The sequence below is a fragment of the Chelon labrosus genome, assembly GCF_963514085.1.
Source record: "Chelon labrosus genome assembly, chromosome: 10".
Lineage (NCBI taxonomy): Eukaryota > Metazoa > Chordata > Actinopteri > Mugiliformes > Mugilidae > Chelon > Chelon labrosus.
Window position 1 is genome coordinate 7,853,970 of NC_140360.1, and position 19,123 is coordinate 7,873,092.

General features: G+C 41.8%; 1 protein-coding gene across 1 annotated transcript in view; it reads left to right on the top strand.

Moving 5' to 3' along the window:
- LOC311493765 (piezo-type mechanosensitive ion channel component 2) overlaps window positions 1–19,123 on the top strand; it is a gene marked incomplete at its 5' end in the record, with an annotated part of 32,963 nt that overhangs the window by 3,619 nt on the left and 10,221 nt on the right. The window contains 33 exon segments of the mRNA XM_084552546.1: window positions 212–313; window positions 446–491; window positions 664–823; window positions 912–1,125; window positions 1,238–1,451; window positions 1,649–1,817; window positions 2,122–2,208; window positions 2,368–2,409; window positions 2,509–2,641; window positions 3,130–3,284; window positions 4,457–4,723; window positions 5,585–5,693; window positions 5,813–5,934; window positions 6,316–6,375; window positions 7,324–7,472; window positions 7,916–8,080; window positions 8,292–8,333; window positions 9,999–10,114; window positions 10,353–10,549; window positions 10,733–10,909; window positions 11,068–11,232; window positions 11,874–12,074; window positions 12,184–12,388; window positions 12,555–12,656; window positions 12,959–13,124; window positions 16,050–16,293; window positions 16,442–16,538; window positions 16,802–16,961; window positions 17,590–17,679; window positions 17,799–17,887; window positions 18,087–18,152; window positions 18,243–18,355; window positions 18,473–18,593. Coding sequence (XP_084408672.1) covers window positions 212–313; window positions 446–491; window positions 664–823; window positions 912–1,125; window positions 1,238–1,451; window positions 1,649–1,817; window positions 2,122–2,208; window positions 2,368–2,409; window positions 2,509–2,641; window positions 3,130–3,284; window positions 4,457–4,723; window positions 5,585–5,693; window positions 5,813–5,934; window positions 6,316–6,375; window positions 7,324–7,472; window positions 7,916–8,080; window positions 8,292–8,333; window positions 9,999–10,114; window positions 10,353–10,549; window positions 10,733–10,909; window positions 11,068–11,232; window positions 11,874–12,074; window positions 12,184–12,388; window positions 12,555–12,656; window positions 12,959–13,124; window positions 16,050–16,293; window positions 16,442–16,538; window positions 16,802–16,961; window positions 17,590–17,679; window positions 17,799–17,887; window positions 18,087–18,152; window positions 18,243–18,355; window positions 18,473–18,593 — 4,545 coding nt within the window.

Sequence of the window (19,123 nt, forward strand, 5' to 3'; positions counted from 1 at the left end):
GGCTGGTATTCATTCCTCGCCCCACCACAGACAAACTGGCGTCCCACACTCCCCAGGACGGCCTGATAAAATGATGATTCACATATGTATTTGCTAATGTAAACCTTGAACTAATTCTGTCTTGTTACACTGAAAATGTGTATAATTTATTCTATTTTAATTGGTGAAACTAGACTAATAACTTTGTGCACTGTCCTGCTCCTCTCTTTAGGTAAAACGGGTCAGTTCCTGCGGCTGATCATCTACATGAGTTTCAACTTCCTGACCCTTCAGTGCTTCATGCAGATTCCCTTCGCCTACATACCTCCACACGGTAAAGACAAACTTGTGACACTTCTCGGGATAAACAAGTGTTCTGTAAAATCAAATGAGATCTCAAATAAAACTAGAAATACTCGTTGATTGTAAAATTGTTTAAATTTAAAATATTCTTTTTTTTTTTTAGTTAGCGGCATATGGGAAGATGTCCTCTACCATTTGGGCATTGTCAGGTATGGCAGAACGCTTGACTTTCATATCTAAAAAGTCCCTCTACTTTTTATTACTGGTGACCATTTTTCAAAAAAGATTTCTGATTGCTGTCTTATTTGCCAAGTAACATATTCCTGACAAAAAGAGAAAATAGTGGTGATAAAACCAATGATAATATTTCCGTGTTTTCAGATTCAGCTCGGTCGACGCTGGAAATATTGCGCGCCTCCTGGCCCCAGACATAGGCCTATTCTTCTCATCTCTGTTCGTAATGAGGCTGTGCAAAAAGCTGCTACGCTCTCCGCCCCAAGTCAGCCTCCACGAAAACGGAATCGCGCCGACAGACCCGGAGGTAACCGCTCACTCGTCAATCACCATAACTTTACAATCCATTAATAAATCACTGTGACGTTAATCTGATCGGTTCATGGGTCTTGCAGGATGTGGAGACCTCTGACACAGAGTCGGAAGACGGAACTGACACAGAGGGCTCGTCCTTCGACAGCTCAGAAGAGACGACTGTGCCGGTTCAGACGGGTCCGCCGCAGTTTGTCCAGAAGCTGATAGTGTTTGCGGCCGGACTGAGGTTGCTGCTGTCAGCAATCATGAACACAGCCGGGAAAGTGGTGGTGACTCTACTGCTGGGGCTGGCAGGTGCAATACAGCAGCTGTTGTGTGCATGCAGGTGTACTATAGCTCTAAAATGTCGATAACGTTTGTCTAATTCACTTTTTATCATTCATATTGTGTGTGTGTGTGCGCACAGGCATCACACTGCCCTCCCTCACCTCAGCAGTGTATTTCGGGGCGTTTCTCGGGCTGGTATGGTGGTGGGTGTTTCGTCGCTCCATCAGCATGCTCCTCTTCAGCTCCCTGTGTGTGATGATGGCCATCTTCAGCGGAGGACACCTGCTGGCTCTGTACCTCTATCAGCTGCCTCTGCCCCAGCAGCTTGTACCACCAGATGATGTCTACGCCAGGTACATGAGGAAGGAAAAACAGGATGAGACTGATGCTTTGGACTCATCTGGTTCTTGTTTTAAGAATTACAGTTTTTACTTTTAATAACTGAATGCAAGAGAAATGTGTATCTTCATCCGATCACACGTGGCCACTCGAGACACGTGTGGAGACGCAGAATTTAATGCTTTTCCACTTTCTCAATGTTCATTTACAGGTTGTTTGGTATGACAGGGGTGATCAGAACCAACAGTTCAGACCGGCACACTATTGGTCTGCACCCACATGTCAGTTGGCCCGACTTCATCAGCCCTCTGGTTCTTCTGCTGCTCTACTACACTCTGGTGGCTCTGCTGCACAAATGGGTTCACATCACGGAGGAGGTTTGTGTTTTCTGAGGAGAGTTATGTTCAGAGGCAGAAGTGTGTTAAATTGGTACATTAAAAGGATATGTTTTATTACTGTTACTTATTTTCTCTGGTGCACAATCAAGATATTGATTTTTGCAGTTTTATTTTATATTTTGAGCGGTCACAAAGATGTGCAAGGGGAAGGGAGCTAATTTCAAGGTTCCATTAGCTAACACTTCAGCTACTACTACCAATAGTGCACGTGCAAATTCTACCATTATACGCTCAACTTCTTTGACTGGCTTTAAATAGCTGTTGTGCTTCTCAGGATATTGCAGAAGATGAGGAGTTTGAGAGTCAAGCAGAAAGTCCAGACGCTCCTCCAAGCTTCTCCAGGGTCATCTACATCTCAGGGGATAAGGATGAGGTAACCAACTAACATCTCTTTTCTTAATTATATTCTTGAAATACTTTAAATATATTATTCTGTCAGTGATCGGCATCAGTGATATCAGTGTTCTTGCAGGTATTTATTTGCTCTGGGTAATACCTGCAAACTAAACAACAATCTTTTCTCCTTTGTTAGCTTTTGAGCAGCACAGATGAGGAAACCTACCTACCCGAAGAGGTGAGCTATTTTTATATTTGGCAGGTATCTCTCATTTTGTTGCCATCTGCATCCACATCTAAACTGCTAATACTCTGATAATGTGCTCTCTTCCTTCAGCCAATGATTTTAATGACTGAAATTTCCTGGCAAACGGTCCACAGCAACAATCTTGAATCTCTGATGGGAGGGGCAGGCTACACAAACTGTTACCCTCCACCACATTATGAAGGCAAGGACTCGCCGTCACATGGTAATCACATGCAACTCTCTAAATACATCAAAGGTAATGGACTGGTCTGTCATAACATTATGACCACAAGCCTAATGTGTACGACACCATTTTGCCACCAAAACAGTCGATTGGGTTAAGATCTGGCTAACACCTTGAATTTGCTGTCGTGTTCCTCAAACATGTCCTGAAGCATTTTTGCATTGAGGCAGAGGCCATTATCCTGCTGTTTTGGGGATGTTCTGACCCAGGCCACTAGCTATCACAATTTGGTCCGTGTCAAAGAGACTCAAATTCTTCCACTTGTCCATTTTTTGCTGCTTAAAATATCCTATTAACAGACACGTGCCATGATATAATCTGGGTTATTCACTTGCCAGTGGTCATAATCTTATGACTAACTGGTTTAGTGTCTTGAGAAGCTGTCAAATTATTTAGTATTGTAAAGTTGTGCATAGTCTATTGAAAGATATCATTTGTTCCTTTACTTTGTGTCTCTCTTGCGCCAGAGACGGAAAGCGAGGGAGAAATGGGGGAGAAGAGTGAGGAGGACCCAAAGAGTCTGACAGAGACTCTGCCTCCCCCGTCCGCCCCAGGTGGTCTGGTGATGTTTGGGAGGCTGGTGCAAAAACACAGCTACGTCAGTGCTCTGATCATCATGATGGTAAAATACTAAATACTCACTTATGAAGGTTTTGATTTGGGCTTTTTTGACAAACATAATTGCCACAACCAATTAGTCAACAGATAAGAAGATGAAAAGAAACTACACAGATTAGAAGCCTGGTTTCTTACATAAAATAAAGAGACTTTTACAGTTTGAAAAAAAAAAGTCTAAACGTGCCAACCCCGGAAGTTTCAATTGGTGTAAATTAGCCATTTAATGATCTGAAATTAGACATTTAATGAGCTGGAAATTTCAATTGATAAACTACAAAACAGCTTATACCTTTAGTTAACTATTAGTTTAAATGTACTTTGTCACTAATTAACAGCTGGCTATTTAACTGAAACAACAAATTCTGGATGAGTTAAGATTAGCTAGCAAAGCATGCTAAGTCAACGGCAAGTTAACTTTCGGTTGCACTGATAAAGCTAAGTAATGGAAACGTTTTAAAACAATATAAGTGTTATTTTTGACGGGCATCTTGACATAATCTTGACAAAAATCCAATTAATACGTTTCAAAACAGTCTTAATGTTGGCTAGACGTTAGCAACATTCGTTCAGTTGTTCCGAACTACCTTAGCTAGCTAATGTTAGCTAGCCGTTGTCGTTAGCAACATTAGCTCAGTTGTTCCGAACTACCATAGCCAGCTAATGTTAGCCAGCCGTTGTCATTAGCAACATTAGCTCAGTTGTTCCGAACTACCTTAGCTAGCTAATGTTAGCCAGCCGTTGTCATTAGCAACATTAGCTCAGTTGTTCCGAACTACCTTAGCTAGCTAATGTTAGCCAGCCGTTGTCATTAGCAACATTAGCTCAGTTGTTCCGAACTACCTTAGCTAGCTAATGTTAGCTAGCCGTTGTCATTAGCAACATTAGCTCAGTTGTTCCGAACTACCTTAGCTAGCTAACATTAGCTAGCTGTTGTCGTTAGCAACATTAGCTCAGTTGTTCCGAACTACCATAGCTAGCTAACGTTAGCTAGCCGTTGTCGTTAGCAACATTAGCTCAGTTGTTCCGAACTACCTGTCGAACAGGGCTAGTTAACACATAGTTTTGTGCTACTTTGTTGGGCTGTAGCTTAAATCTATTAATGTATTTATTTATTGTGTTGTAATTGAGTTGAAATTAGATGATAAGAACATTCAGAATCTGAACATTAATATCCAGGTGTGGAGTATCACCTACAACAACTGGCTGACTTTCGCCCTGCTGGTGTGGTCCTGCATAATTTGGATGATGAGAGACCGGCGGCGGTATGCCATGATGTCTGCGCCTTTCCTCGCCATCTACGGCACCGTCCTGGTGGTGCTGGGCTTCCTGAGCGGGCTGCGTCTGAGCCGGGCCGAGCTCTACCCCGGGCTGCCCCCAGCCGTGATAGTGGACTTCGACCTGAACAGCTACCACCCTGCACCCTGCGTGCACCTGGGAGCAAAGGTGAGGCAGGGAAAACAGAAATGAACATGATAAAATATATTTAATTTGATTAAAAAAAAAACTGCACTTAAGACAGCAAATAATTTTGATAATGTAATTAGACATTGTCAGACAAGAAATGGTTTGGCTGACTGCAAATACCTAGGAACCATGTCACCTGATACCTCTAATCTCACTGTGTTGTTTACACATTTACACACAACTAATATACTTTATTAAGATGTGGTTATTAAGATTTAAAATGGCCATAAGAAGTTTTTATCAGCTTGGATGTTTTCCCTTTTTATTGATTTTATAAACTGAATAATGGTCGTTATCATTTGGCAGCCCTTACCCCAACCCTAATCCACCCTTTACCTAAATCTACCCTTTAATCTACCTTTTATCTTTTACCCTAATCTACCCCTTGGATGTTTCATCCAAGTATCTTATTTTTATGTTCGATTCAATTTAATTTTGTTGATATAGCGTCAATAACAATCAGATGGTCCCAAGACGCTTTACAGAATCCAGAGCCTGAAACCTCCAGGGCAGCATTGAGGCCTTTTTTTCTAACAAGAACACACCTTGAGCAGATCCTATCTTATATGGGGGGACCAGTCTGCTTGAGACTGCCCTGGTAGACACTCAAAAAGGAGTAGAGAGTTCTTGATGACTGGTGGCAACTTTAGCTTTTTCTTATTGCCCACCTGAAACTCACATGACTACAGTCTGTTGACTACTAGGAATTCGTTTTACACATGATTTGTTCCTACAGTTTGTGGAAAATGACTCAATAATGGCCAGAAACTGTGAAGACTTTTTGGAGGGAACACATGTTAAGACTGTGTTTTGCTTATAATATACCTTTGTGCACCGCAGGTCTTCTACACTTTCAGCTTTTGGCTGATGTTTCGTCAGCAGCTGACGGAGAGAGAGGAGGAGCAGAGCATGAAGGCGGAGTCTCTGGATGAAGTCAAAGTCATGCCACGTAATTTATTTCTGGATTCTAAAAAGTTTTTGAAAATTATCTTGGAGCAATGTAAAACAAGCATGCTCGTGAAAAGTGAAAGTGTTAATGTGTTTGCTCTCCTTTTTCCTCCTAATCAGCTGAGGAAAATCAGCAATCACCTCTGGTAGTGATGCTGATCGCAGGTGTGAAGGGGTTGCTGGTTAAATACTGGATCCTCTTCTGCTGCTCCATGTTCTTTGTGGTCAGCTTCTCTGGAAAGGTAGCTAATGGTACACTTAATAGTATCGGCTAAGTCATATGTTGTTTAACAAATTAGCGCCAGAAAGGTGGTAAATTAAATGGATGTTCATTTGAAGCATGTATTTTGTGGTGCTGTTAAACTGGGTTGAATTAAACACTGAAGTGTTTCTATTATTTAGCTGGGCCCACCGACTAACATGGGGTTGTCAAAATAATAAGAATATGTGTTGGTGCAACACAATACAATTCAGTAGTATTACAAATCACAGCTTCCAAGACTGTTACATTAGAAATGCATTAGTTTTCACTAGTGTAACTAAAGAACTGGCAAGTGTGTGTATGTTTTTTGCAGATTAATTTATTTTCTTTAATTTTACTAATGTGGTTTTCTTCCACTCAGGTGGTCGTCTACAAAATCCTCTACATTGTTCTCTTCCTCTTCTGTGTCGTTCTCTACCAGGTTAGTCATTGGATAATAGACATTTAAACATGTTAATCAAAACATGTTCCTCTTATTTAAACATTTACTCCATCTGTGACTGGACAGCAGACCGAATTGCACTGATGTCTGACTTCAGTTATTCACTCTCTGATGAACACCCCAGTTCTCATGTTGCATTACTCATTAGTGGGAACACTTACTGTTATACATGCATTTGTTCTTCTTGGATTTCATTAGTGGGCGTGTTTCAGCCGATAAAGAGAAATACCTCTGCACACAATTACATAGTCCTACAACCAATTGGAGCCATTTCGTGGTAAACTAATTCAACTGCACGGCTCTCAGATGAGATGTAAGACTACATCGCTGTTAGTCTTCTGTCCTTCACCTCATAAAGCCCACCCAAACAATTTGTTTGGCCCAGAAGATCTTTGTCGGAGCCCAATCAGTTCCCAAAGAAGGGGTTCCAGACAAAAATTCTGGCAAAATTTATGTGGACAAATAAGTGGAAAGACATGCCACTTTTATGATTATAATGTTGTTGCAAGACACACAAAGCTGCTATAATTTCAGGTTCATCTTAGACTGTAATTCACTCCCAAATTATTGTCTGTGAATCTTTCACCTACTATCTGTGCATCAAACGTTCAGGTCGGGCGTAGCACGTATTGATTACCACTAATAAGCACATGCACAGATAGGTTTTTGTGTGTGTTTCCCTGTTTATTCTTCCCCATATCATATTTCTGCTGACCTTTTAGAAAAGACTTCACTTTCAGGAAGGGCTAATGGCTGAGGAGATGACATAAGACAACATCAAGTGTCTATTTGGACGCCATCAGCTTGGTGTTTTTTGCGTTGGTGGAATAAAAGCAACATTGAGGGCAGCGTTCAGTAACCCTGAACCCATTAGTTTATTAAGTATGGAAACATTCACTTTGCATTGTGCTGTTTGTGTATTCTCAGGTTCGTTACGATGTGTGGCGTCGTGTCCTGAAGACGTTCTGGGCGGTGGTGGTCGGTTACTCCATGGTGGTGCTGATAGCCATCTACATGTACCAGTTCAGAAGTGTGTCTGCGCTGTTCAGACAGATCATGGGCATGTCAGAGGATGGGTGAGTCCCACAGTATTAAGTTTAATTAATATTTCAATAAGGAGAGATTAAGTGGGTGAAGGTATCATGGTTCCGAGCCCCAGGCGATGAAGAAAGATAGGATTCCTGCTGGTGTAGGAGGATGAAGGAGGCCTCTGATGAGACTCCTAAACTGACCAAGAAGAGGTGGAGATGGGGCAGTAGGAAGGTATATCGATAAACAGAAAATTTAAAACACTGGGACTGGGAGTTGAGTGTTTCAGAGAAGGCGGGCAAGTAGATTATTGAACAAGAGTGGTGGTAATATATAAATTGAGAATGATGGGCTTTTGACAGCGTGAGGAAGTGGAAGAGATGAGGAAATAGAGCTGCAGGAACGGCCCTGCAGAAACAGAACGTAAGGGGACAGATCTTCATATGGGAATTATTTTATTTTGAAGCTGTCATACTGTCTGAATCTCCAGACTTCGTGACTTGGGTTTGGAGCGGTACGACACGGTGGAGCTGTTTGCGCGTATTCTGCTTCCTGCTGCCTTCCTGTTGGCTTGTATTCTCCAGCTGCATTACTTCAACTCAGACTTCCTGACTCTCACTGACCTGGACAACGTACCTGTCCGAGAGAGTTCCAGGTGAGTTGGCAAGAATGTGAGCAGTGCAAGAAACGTCCTCAAACACAAATTTTAGTAATTTTTTTTTTTTCAGTGGATCCAATCATGTTAAAAGTGACCAACATAGTCACATTAGAGATTGTACTTTGCTTATTTTAGCCACTGATAACAAATAAAAAGAAATTGCAGTGTTCTGTATATGTTTGTCTAATCTGTTCTTCTCTTCATCCAGAGAGGAAGAGCTTAGGAGTTCAGTCGACTTGATATCTGATACGTAAGTGTTAAATTTATGCTTTTATAAATATCTTGTTACACTCACACATCAGAGGTGGCGATGCTTTGTGTAAAGATCTGTCAAATAAACGGTTTCTGAATGATTATTCATTGTTGAGTACAATATAAGTAACACTCTCTATTGCATTTTCCAGCATTAAAGAAAACATTGAACAGTTGCAGAAAAAGTAAGCATCTTCTTCCGCTCTTGATTCTTGCTTTTTATTTGAACTGATCAGCATTAGTATTGCAAATACATTTGGACAAGGAATGCCCTATTACGCCTTTGGTAGGAGAGTATTACTTTCCGTCACTGCCTGTCTCTGAATACATGTCAACCCGTAAACCTGCCTTCTGTCAGTCACTGAACTCACGTCTGTGTGCGGTGAGGTTCATGGCCGGTGAGGCACAGATTTACAATTATGAACCCAATGGAATAGCTTAAATTTGCCCAATTTGGCCAAAGGAATAATGTAAAATCTATAGTTATCTGTTAAGAGAGAGAATAAGAGAGAGACAGCGTGTGTTTGCCGTTGCAGTTCATTCATGCTCATTCAACACTAGAGTACCCAGTGAGAAAAACAAACAACACAAATCGATATATTTGAATATAAAACCAAATCTTAATCTCAATAGTAATATTCAGTTGTTAAAACTTTATATTCTGATGATTTGATCCAACAAAATATCTTCCATCATTTAGCTCTTCCTGTTTTAACTGAAGGTCTAGTTTTGAGAGTGTTTTGAGCTTAGGTACACAATTTTCAGTCGTTGGCTTTCACGCAGCGGCTGTACAGTTGACTCAGCGTAGAAGAAGAGCAACAGCATGAACCCATGGCTCACCAGCGCCCTCTTCCATGAGGCAGAAGTACTGGCTGCCTCGTCTCGTGCTTTTTCAGTGCTTTTTGATGTCAGATCAGCAAGACTAAATGTGTTACACTCATACATGAAATACATTAACTAGGGTGAAGAAAATTAGTACACATGATAAAAGTGTGTACAACCCTTATATTGGTGACATACAGAGAGTTAACCACAGGCACGCGTCCGAGACACAAGGTGAGGCTCATCTCGTTGCTGCCTCAACCCAAGTCTTCCCGTTATTTACACAGGCAATCATAGGCGCCGATTTATGTTTTCCTCCGTGGGTGCTCATGAGCGCACGCCCTTTAAAAAAAACAAAAAAAAAACAGCCGTTTCGCATTTCAGAACCTTAGCAAATGGACAGCGGCTGACACGAACACACACGCATATAGACTCGATACTAAAGCCGTAAAGTAGGCTATTTTTCAGGACAGCCCACTCTTCAAAAATACAGATAGGATTGTATCTGTCTTGGTACCACCTGTCTTGGTCTGGCACACGTGGGTGCTCAGTATTTTCCGTGGGTGCTTGAGCACCGGAGCACCCACGGTTTCGGCGCCTATGCAGGCAATATGTAAATTCAGTGATTTTGACTATAAAAATGATCAAAATGACTGGAATCATACTGAAATTACATTTATATCACAGGCCAATGGTATAATTGGTATAATTTATTTTATCATCATTACTTTTCATGAGGACTGCACGTCCCTGCTCAGGTCATCTTAGCTTAGTGAGTTTCTCTGAGGAAGGTTTTCCAGTACTGTGCTGACAATGAAAAATATCTACTGTGGGCTGACAGGCTCGCGAAGGAGCAGACTGGAAATGCGAAAAGTCAGGAGACTCTGGACAGCATCGGGCTCCAGACCTCTTTAGAAGGAAAAGGACCCGAGGAGCAGGAGGAGGCGTCAGTAGAGGGTAAATATGCCTCGTATTGTTATGAGTTCAAAAGTGTCGTTAAGTTTGTAATTGATTCACAATTCTTTAAGAAAGAAGAGATTATGGTATTCAGCAAGAATTACTACCTTTCTGACACTGTTTCAACATAAACTGAACATTAGAACGGTCATGAAGGAGGATTTAGAGCATCTGTTTTTAAGTGTTTTCAAGGTTGCAGCAGTGATATAATGTTTTTTCTTTTATCATTGTGTCTAATGTCCTGTCCAACTCCTCTCAGAAAACGTGCTAAGCAGCCACGAGGACAAGTGGGTCGTGATTGTGGACCGGGCGAGCCTGCTCCTCATTCAGGCCCTATCGGTGTTTCACAGGCTCCAGGAGCTGGGCTGGAGACTGCTGGAGCTTCACAGCCTCAAAATTGTGTCTTCCGGCATCATCTGGGTGTCCCTGCAAGAGGTGGGACATTGGTTCAGTGCATGAAATCATCGATCACAACAGTCCCCTGATGATGATTGACTCACTGTTGATTTGATTGCCATAAATCAGCACAGAGATGAATTTCAAATCACCAACTATAAGATGTAATAAAAACAGTGATAAAACAGCCTGAAACAAAATATGTGACGTCCATTTCCACAGGTTTCACTGATGAACTCGCTTTTTCTGGTTCTGTGGGTGTTCGCGCTCCCGTTCCCACGGTTACGACCAATGGCGTCCAGCATCTCTGCTGTGTGGGCCTGTGTCATGGTGGTGTGCAAGATGTTTTACCAGCTAAAAGTCATCAAACCTCTCGATTACTCCTCCAACTGCACTGCCGTAAGTTCAGCTGGAGGGAATTCGTCTGCACATGTGTATTTAGGTTTTTATGTGTCATATAACATAGATGATTTGTGTGTTTTTATGCTTATTCTATAACAAGAGAATAATAATAGCAGACAACTCCCTCTCATGCCCGTGTATTTTGTGTATCTCAGGGCTTGCTGCCCTCCAACAGCTCGGCTCTGGATGACGGAGTGGAGCTTAGGGGAAACATGGTGGAGCTGCTCAGGAGGTCTATTCTCTACATCGAGCCCGTTGACCCAGTCTACTGGTGTGGAGCACTGCGCAAATGTGAAGGCAGGATCCTGCCCTGTCTGAGGGTACGCTGAAAACAAGTGTGGTTTCTTGAAAACCGTTTTCCTTGTTTGGCTTTTTCCCTCCATTACATTGTTTTATCAGGTACTTGCAACTGATATTTAGGCTCTAAAGTACTCGCTGATGTATATAAGTAAAAGCAAAAGCAAATACTTTTAATAGTTTGGCAGTCGTCAGTTCCTTTAAGCGAGGATTTAAGAATCTGACACTGCAGTTAAAACTAAATTAACACTCACTTAACATTGATTTGCCTACAAAATGCTAACAACATGCATTGGATATATAAATAAATACAGTTAAAACTCCAGGTTGGGATGATCATATCAGAACTTTTGTGCCTTAAAATTTACAGTTTAGGCAATGTCAGTGAAAACTTGTGTAGCACTCAGAGACCAAATATAGATTTTAAAAAACTTTGGATAATCTAGCTGCATAAGTGTGTGCACACTTTTCTTATTTCCTATGTGGCTGTCTTCAGAATCAAATTCCCACTGAGTTCACGTGAAATAGTCAAATAGTGGAAATATTACAGTTACTCTAATTAACTTCAAATAAATCTCTGCTGTTCCAAAAGTCTTCCAATAAAACTTTTTGGATTGTGCTCCCGTCAAGTTATTTTTTCTACAGAGTGCGCTCTGTGTTGCAGAACCACCTGATGGTGCTGGGGCTGCTGGTGTTCGAGGCGACTGTCCATCGCCACCAGCTCTACTTCCGTCTCCATAACAACCTGAAGCCTCCGCCCTTCAGCATCATCTTCCACGGGATCACAAGGCAGCACCTGGATCACGGCGTCCTGCCCTGCATCAAGTACTTCATCAACTTCTTTTACTACAAATTTGGACTGGAGGTACCTACTGTCTTTAGAAGTGTGTGTGTGTGTGTCTGTTCGTGTGTCGGTTTAAGAGTGACATCTGAAGATATCTGATTTCTTTATACCAACAAACATGTTTTCTTAGATCAGCTTAATCGTGGCAGTCAATGTGATTGGTCAGAGGATGGACTTCTACGCCCTGCTCCATTCCTGCGCCCTGTTAGCCGTCCTGTCACGGCGGCGCAGGAAGGCCATAGGGGAAGTGTGGCCTAAATACTGCTGCTTTACATCCGGGCTCATGGTGCTGCAGTACCTGCTCTGCATCGGCATCCCTCCTGCCCTCTGTGCTGGTATGAATCTTTGTAACATGAATTTATCTCCAAGAAAGAGATGAATGACTGTTTCATAATCTGTTTAATTAGTAAAAATGTTTTCAGTTTTTCAATTATAAAAGGTGCTGTTTTATGAATATAGAAAATATGAATATAAAGGAAAACTGTGTTCTTTTGCCGACAGATTACCCCTGGAGAACCGCACTACAACCTTTGACCTCTAACGTCATTAAGTGGTTTTACCTGCCTGACTTCGCCATGAGTCCAAATCCTTCTTTCATATTCTGTGAGTTCTTCTTCTTCTTCTTCTTCTTCTTCTTTTCTTCATCTCGTCTCATCTCTTCTTCTTTTCATATTGTCTCTTCATCTCTTCTCATTGTCTTGTCTCTTCTTCCTAATCTCTTTTTATTCTCATATCGTCTTTTCGTTTTGTCTCGTCTCACCTCTTCGTCTCTTATATCTTCCCGTCTCTTCTCTTCCTCTTCTAATGTTGTCTCTTCTCTTCATATTGACTTGTCTCTTCTTCTTCCTCTCCTCTATTTTCTTCTCCTTCTTCTCTAACGGCCCTCTCTGTCCGGCCCTCTGCAGACGACCACCTCCTACTGCTCTGCTCGTCTCTGCAGTGGCATGTGTTTGACGAGGAGAACCGAGCGGCGGTGCGCCTGCTGGCCGGAGACAACGTCGAGATAAGCCGCAGCTTGGATCCTTGCTCCTTCAACCAGTTCATACCGGTTGATAACTTCCTTCACTGCAGGTCAGGCACACTAACGTTGCTCTTCAGCTCTTTTTTTCTTTATTTTTTTCCATGTCGTACATTTCTAAAGAAATAACTTGTGTGTGTTTTAAACAAAGACTAAGCAGCTTCTTCCCACTTGCACTATGTCTCCGCTTTGCAGCTTCAAAGCGAGGTTTAATGTCAGTTCAAGTCAATTTTATTTAAACTGCAATAACAATGCAATTGTCTCATGCCGCTTATACACTGCCTGGCCAAAAAAAAAAAAAAGTCACATACTCTAATATTTCATTGGACCACCTTTAGCTTTGATTACAGCACTCATTCACTGTGGCATTGTTTCAGTACGCTTCTTCAATGTCACCAGATTTATTTCCATCCAGTGTTGCATTAATGTTTCACCAAGATCTTGTATTGATGATGGGAGAGTCTGACCACTGCACAAAGCCTTCTCCAGCACATCCTAAAGATTGTCAATGGGGTTAAGGTCTGGACTCTGTGGTGCTCAATCCATGTGTGAAAATGATGTCTCATGCTCCCTGAACCACTCTTTCACAATCTGAGTCCATTGATGGAATAACCTGGTCAGTCAGCTGACCTCATTCTTTGGGTGAGGTTTCTCCGTGGTGTTCACAGAGTTATGACAGAGTCTTTAACTGTGAAAATTTGTGCCACAATTTCCAGAAACGCGTTTAAACATTTGGGAAAAACAAGGAAAAAAGCCTGGATCAGAACCCACCTCATATGGGAGAGTCATCTGCTTGAGGGTGACCGGGTAGAGAGACAGGAAAAAGAGTGAGAGTTGAAAGGAGGAGTGGAGAACAGATGATGCATGATACATGGAAGACTGATGGATAGAGCTAGCATTCAAAATATTCATTGGAAATAGGTTTAGTGGATATACAAAGTGCTCATAATGTTCCTATTATTAGAATAAACAAGACCACAGAGGCAGAGAATTATGTCAGTGACAATAATAGCTTTATGACAGCTGAGTTAGCTGGTATAATGGATAAATGGATAAGCTATAAGTCATGAGCTTTCAGCAGGTTGACACCAGAAACATGCAGCGTGACATCTCTCTGACAACCACTCAAAATCTACATTCATAGATTTGTGGATCAGAGCAGAAAACAGCGTGGACTCCAGTGACCCTGCACTCAAACAGCTTCCTGCTCTGGATGTTAAACTGCAGGTGGAGAATTGGGAGTCTGGTTTGTGGTCATTTTAGGGGCATTACAGGATTGAGATAGATCATTAATTCATGCGTGTTGACGAACTCGTGAAAGCTGTTCTGGTAAACTGAAACTGCTGGATAAGCACTCACAGGCGGCCATTTCCACGGGTCTCTGTGTGTATGGGTGAGTCAGAAATATTCAGCCGAACAGTTTCCACATCTGACATTTAGAATTAGTCTTAGTCTGCGACAGTTGTGCAAGAAGTGAATATTTCATCGTACTGTAGGAGTCACTGATAAATAGGAACTGATGTTTACTGTAATACTGAATCTAACAATCATAAACGATGGTGATGGATGAACTGATTATTTAGTATTAGTATAAACTATTATATAATAGTATAATCTGTAATTTACATCATTTTACAAGCAAAAATGTATTATAGTATGACTTCTAGTTAAATGCATTTGTTTTTATTCTTTCAATTAAATGATAGGAGGTGATGGCTTCTCAGGGTTTGTATTTTAATGTTTAAACGACATTTTAAATTTTATATACTAGTGCAGTGCCCGTCGGAAGTATGTATTCCTATAGTGGGAGCCTACAGGTGCTGTGTATGAGGATTAGTGGAAATATTAGAGCGGAGAAAACCTATTTTACCGATATATTTTACATTTCTTATCCAAACAACGTCAAACTTAGCAATGCACATCTTCGTGCCCGTAGCGAGACACCTGCCCAGTTTCAAATCAATCGGGCCAACGGTTCGCGACATATGCGTGCCACAGACACACACACACACACACACACACACACACACACACACACACACACACACACACACACACACACACACACACACACACAGACGCTTCTTGATTTATAGATAGATGGCGGACTACATGCTAGTTTTCCTGCCGGAGAAGATATTGAGCCTATTAGGGTTACCAGGGCAAAATATAATTTCTCCTTGAGTTTGGTTTCTTCTAAAGCCGATTTGTAAACAGTGCTCAAGATTTGTGCGCATGCTCCGCCTCTTCCTCTCCGTTTTTGGTGAATTTCTGAAAGTGGCTGTTTTTGATGCCATGGCAACCGGAGTAGTGGAAATATTAGAGCGGAGAAAACCTATTTTACCGATATATTTTACATTTCTTATCCAAACAACGTCAAACTTAGCAGTGCACATCTTCATGCCCGTAGCGAGACACCTGCCCAGTTTCAAATCAATCGGGCCAACGGTTCGCGAGATATGCGTGCCACAGACAGACACACAGACGCTTCTTGATTTATAGATAGATAGATAGATATTAGGTTTTTGAACTTTGAACAGCACTTGTTATGTCAAAAACTATTTGTAGCATCACATAGGCCCTATAGCTTACTAACACAAGTGGGGTATGAATCCTCTTTTCTGATCTCAAGTTAGTGGGTTTAGTCTTTTCAGTAATATTTTCATAATTTCATCATAACTCTGGGGCTTTTTTGCAGTTGCAGGTTGAATTTTAATTATTCCAAAGTCAACTTTATTGTCAAATCTCTCTCTCAGACCCATAGTGAAGGCCACAACCAGGAAGATAATATGTAAAAATACATATAAGTTAAAAACAAATCAGTTTAGGTTTGAAATATGTTAAACTATTAAAATCACTTTTTCACAGTAAATCTAGAAGCATTTTGAGTTTTTTTTTTACTCTGACATGCTGTGTGCGCTTGTATTTTGCAGTACTCTCTCTGAAAGGGAAGCCGTTTGTCTCTGTTGTGTCCTCAGGTCCTACCTGGACATGGTCAAGGTGTTTGTTTTCAGCTATTTCTTCTGGCTGGTGCTCTGCCTCATTTTCATCACCGGCACCACGCGGATCAATATCTTCTGTCTGGGCTACCTGGTGGCCTGTTTCTACTTCATGCTGTTTGGCGGCAGCGTGCTGATGCAGCCGGTCAGATACATCCTGCGACTGTGGGACTGGCTCATCGGGTACACGTGCTTTGTGATCGCCATGAAGAACCTGCTGTCTGTGAGTTATATATTCCAGTAAAAACGTTCTGAAGCTGTTCATTTTCAAGCTTCAAGAGTCAGTCCTGTTGATTATTTCTGAAGCTGTTCATTTTCAAGCTTCAAGACTCAGTCCTGTTGATTGTTGCCTCTTTCTGCCTCTCCCTCAGCTTGGTTCTTGTGCCTACCTGGACAGCCTGTTGAAGAACAGCTGCTGGTTAATTCAGGCCTTCAGCATGTTCTGCACCATCAAAGGCTATGACCTCCGTAAGTGTGTGTCTTTTGTTGTGTGTAAGAATAGGAAACAAATAAAACTGAGGCACATTTGTGTATTTTTGTATTACATGAATGATTGCTTTCATGGATTCTAAGTTATATGCTTTAAATATACTAGTTTATGTAGTAATCACACAGTCAGTGTTTGCCAAGCTGTAAATAGCTTATAATGTAAGTAAGCTGCCTAGTGTATTCAGAGGATGCAGAGAAGATTGTTTTGGACATAATTCATGTGCCTTCTTCATTTATTTCAGCGGTTCCTAGTGATGAGTGCGAGCTGCCAGAGGGCGAGGCCGGCATTGTCTGGGATGCCATCTGTTTCACCGTCCTCCTGGCGCAGAGGAGGGTCTTCCTCAGCTACTACTTCCTCTACGTGGTGTCTGACCTCAAGTCTTCTAAGATACTGGCCTCCAGGTCTGTGCTCCTGCCTCCTGTGTGTGTGCCCAGCGTACTTTATAGTCAGTGGATAAAAGTGACAGGGATCGGTAAAGGTGTGGTGGTTAGCACTGATTCCTCACAGCAAGAAGGTTCTGGGCTCGAATCCAGGTCGACTGGGGCCATTCTGTGTGGAGTTTGCATGTTCTCCCTGTGTCTGCGTGGGTTCTCTCCGGGTACTCCAGCTTCCTCCCCCCCGCAGATAGGGAACACTTTGGTCATTGTCAGAGTCTCTCAAATCCTTCCACTTGTCCATTTTGCCTGCCTCTTACATCAACTTTAAGGACTAAATGTTCCCATATTGCATTATATATCCCACCCACTGACAGGTGCCATGATAACTAGATCATCTGTGTTATTCACTTGACTTGTGATTATGATTGATCGGTGTAATTATAGTTGTCTGCCAGAGTCGTACAAGTGCTGTAACTGTTGTTTCTTTCTATTAACTCCTTGTATGTGGTTTTTACAGGCCATGTGGTATTGTTATGATCATTATAGTGATGGCATAAAGGCACTACTGATCCCTCAAGTCCCACAACACCAATAAATAGCACTAACACCAGTTTAATTCATGCTTGTTTCTACGTCTCTCTTTGCCTCTAAGGGGCGCTGAACTGTTTGAGGCCAAAGTGAAGAAACTGGTAGCAGCCAGACTGGAGATGGAGAAGAAATCTGTGGAGACGCTGAAGAAACAGTAAGACGCATACAGAAAAAAACAGTGACAAAGCTACACGAATTAATTATGAAGCGAATTAATGATTTTGAAGATTAAACGGAAAGTAATCAGTTTACCTTTCTACCCTCTACCTGTAGGATGGAGAAGATCAAATCTAAGCAGAAGACTCGACCGGCCCCTGCTGAGGAAGCGGGACCCGCTGCTGATCAGCAGATGGTGACACTGGGTAACGCCAGCAAATCTAAAGAAAGAAAATCATGAGCAGCAATTCTCAGGGACTTCATACTTCAGAAACAAAGAATGCTATGATTTTATGCTAAGAAGTTTATTGTGTTAAGGCTCTAATATTGACTTTCACTGTGATCTATTGTTGTTGTACGTGTTTAGTTTAAGGAACTCAGCAAATACTGTCTTGTGTTTTCCAGCTGATGACGAGAAGGCAAAGAAAGATGCGGGGAAATGGTGGAAGCCCTGGGTCTCTCAGCCTGGAGGTGAGCACTCAAGCAGCAGACAAATAATTTAAAGATTGCGCTCTTGCAAAACATTTCATTGTGGCTTTTATTGTTATTTTCCTCTCTCAGTGGAAAACAACTGCGGCTACCACCTGTTTGAGAGTGACAGCGAGGAGGAGGAGGAGGACGTTGCGGAGAAGAAAGAGGAGGAGGAGCCGCCGAAGAAGAAATCGGCTTTCCAGGCAAGAACCAGAATACAATCTGAGACAAAACCAAGAGAAAGTGAATTAGATCCACTTTAACTTGTCTACAGCATGTTTCAGTAGATTACACATCATTCTGTGTCTTTGAAATCCAAGCTGGCCTACGAAGCCTGGGTCACCAGCTCTAAATCAGCTCTCAAGGATCTGAAGAAGGAGAAGAAAAAAATGAAGAAGGAGGAGAAGAAGAGGGCAAAGAAAGAGCTGCAGAAACAACAGGGTGAGAGAGCAACAGGTGGTGTTCACTTCCCCCCTCATCCACATGTAAATTATATGAAATAATGTAAAGACATTTCTGGAGCTGAAAGGAGCATTCGTTTAGAAAAAGTTCAGCCAGTAGCTGTGTGCCCTTTTGTCTTTATTAAATGAGAAGGAAGGGCAGAGAGTAGGGGGGTGACAAGCGCCAAAAATCACCTTGGCAGGAATCAAACAATGGACATTAATGTTATTGTCTGTGGTACAAACCTTAACTGTGAAACAAAATCACAGTGTCATTAAAATCCAAACGTTTGCAGAGTAGATTACAAGAATTAAATCTTGTTTTTTCCACACCAAAGCTTACCTATTAGTGTTAGTTTAGTTAAACCTTTGACTCAGTCTGTTTCATTTCTGTACAACTGGAGGAAAAGCAGCAACATTTACCCTCTAGGTGAAGAGAAATTGTGGATTGAGATTTAGTTTGGTGCTTCTGTGTTCATCAGACTGTTAAAGGGAGGTTTTATCCTGATCATGGAGCTGGAGACAGAGAGA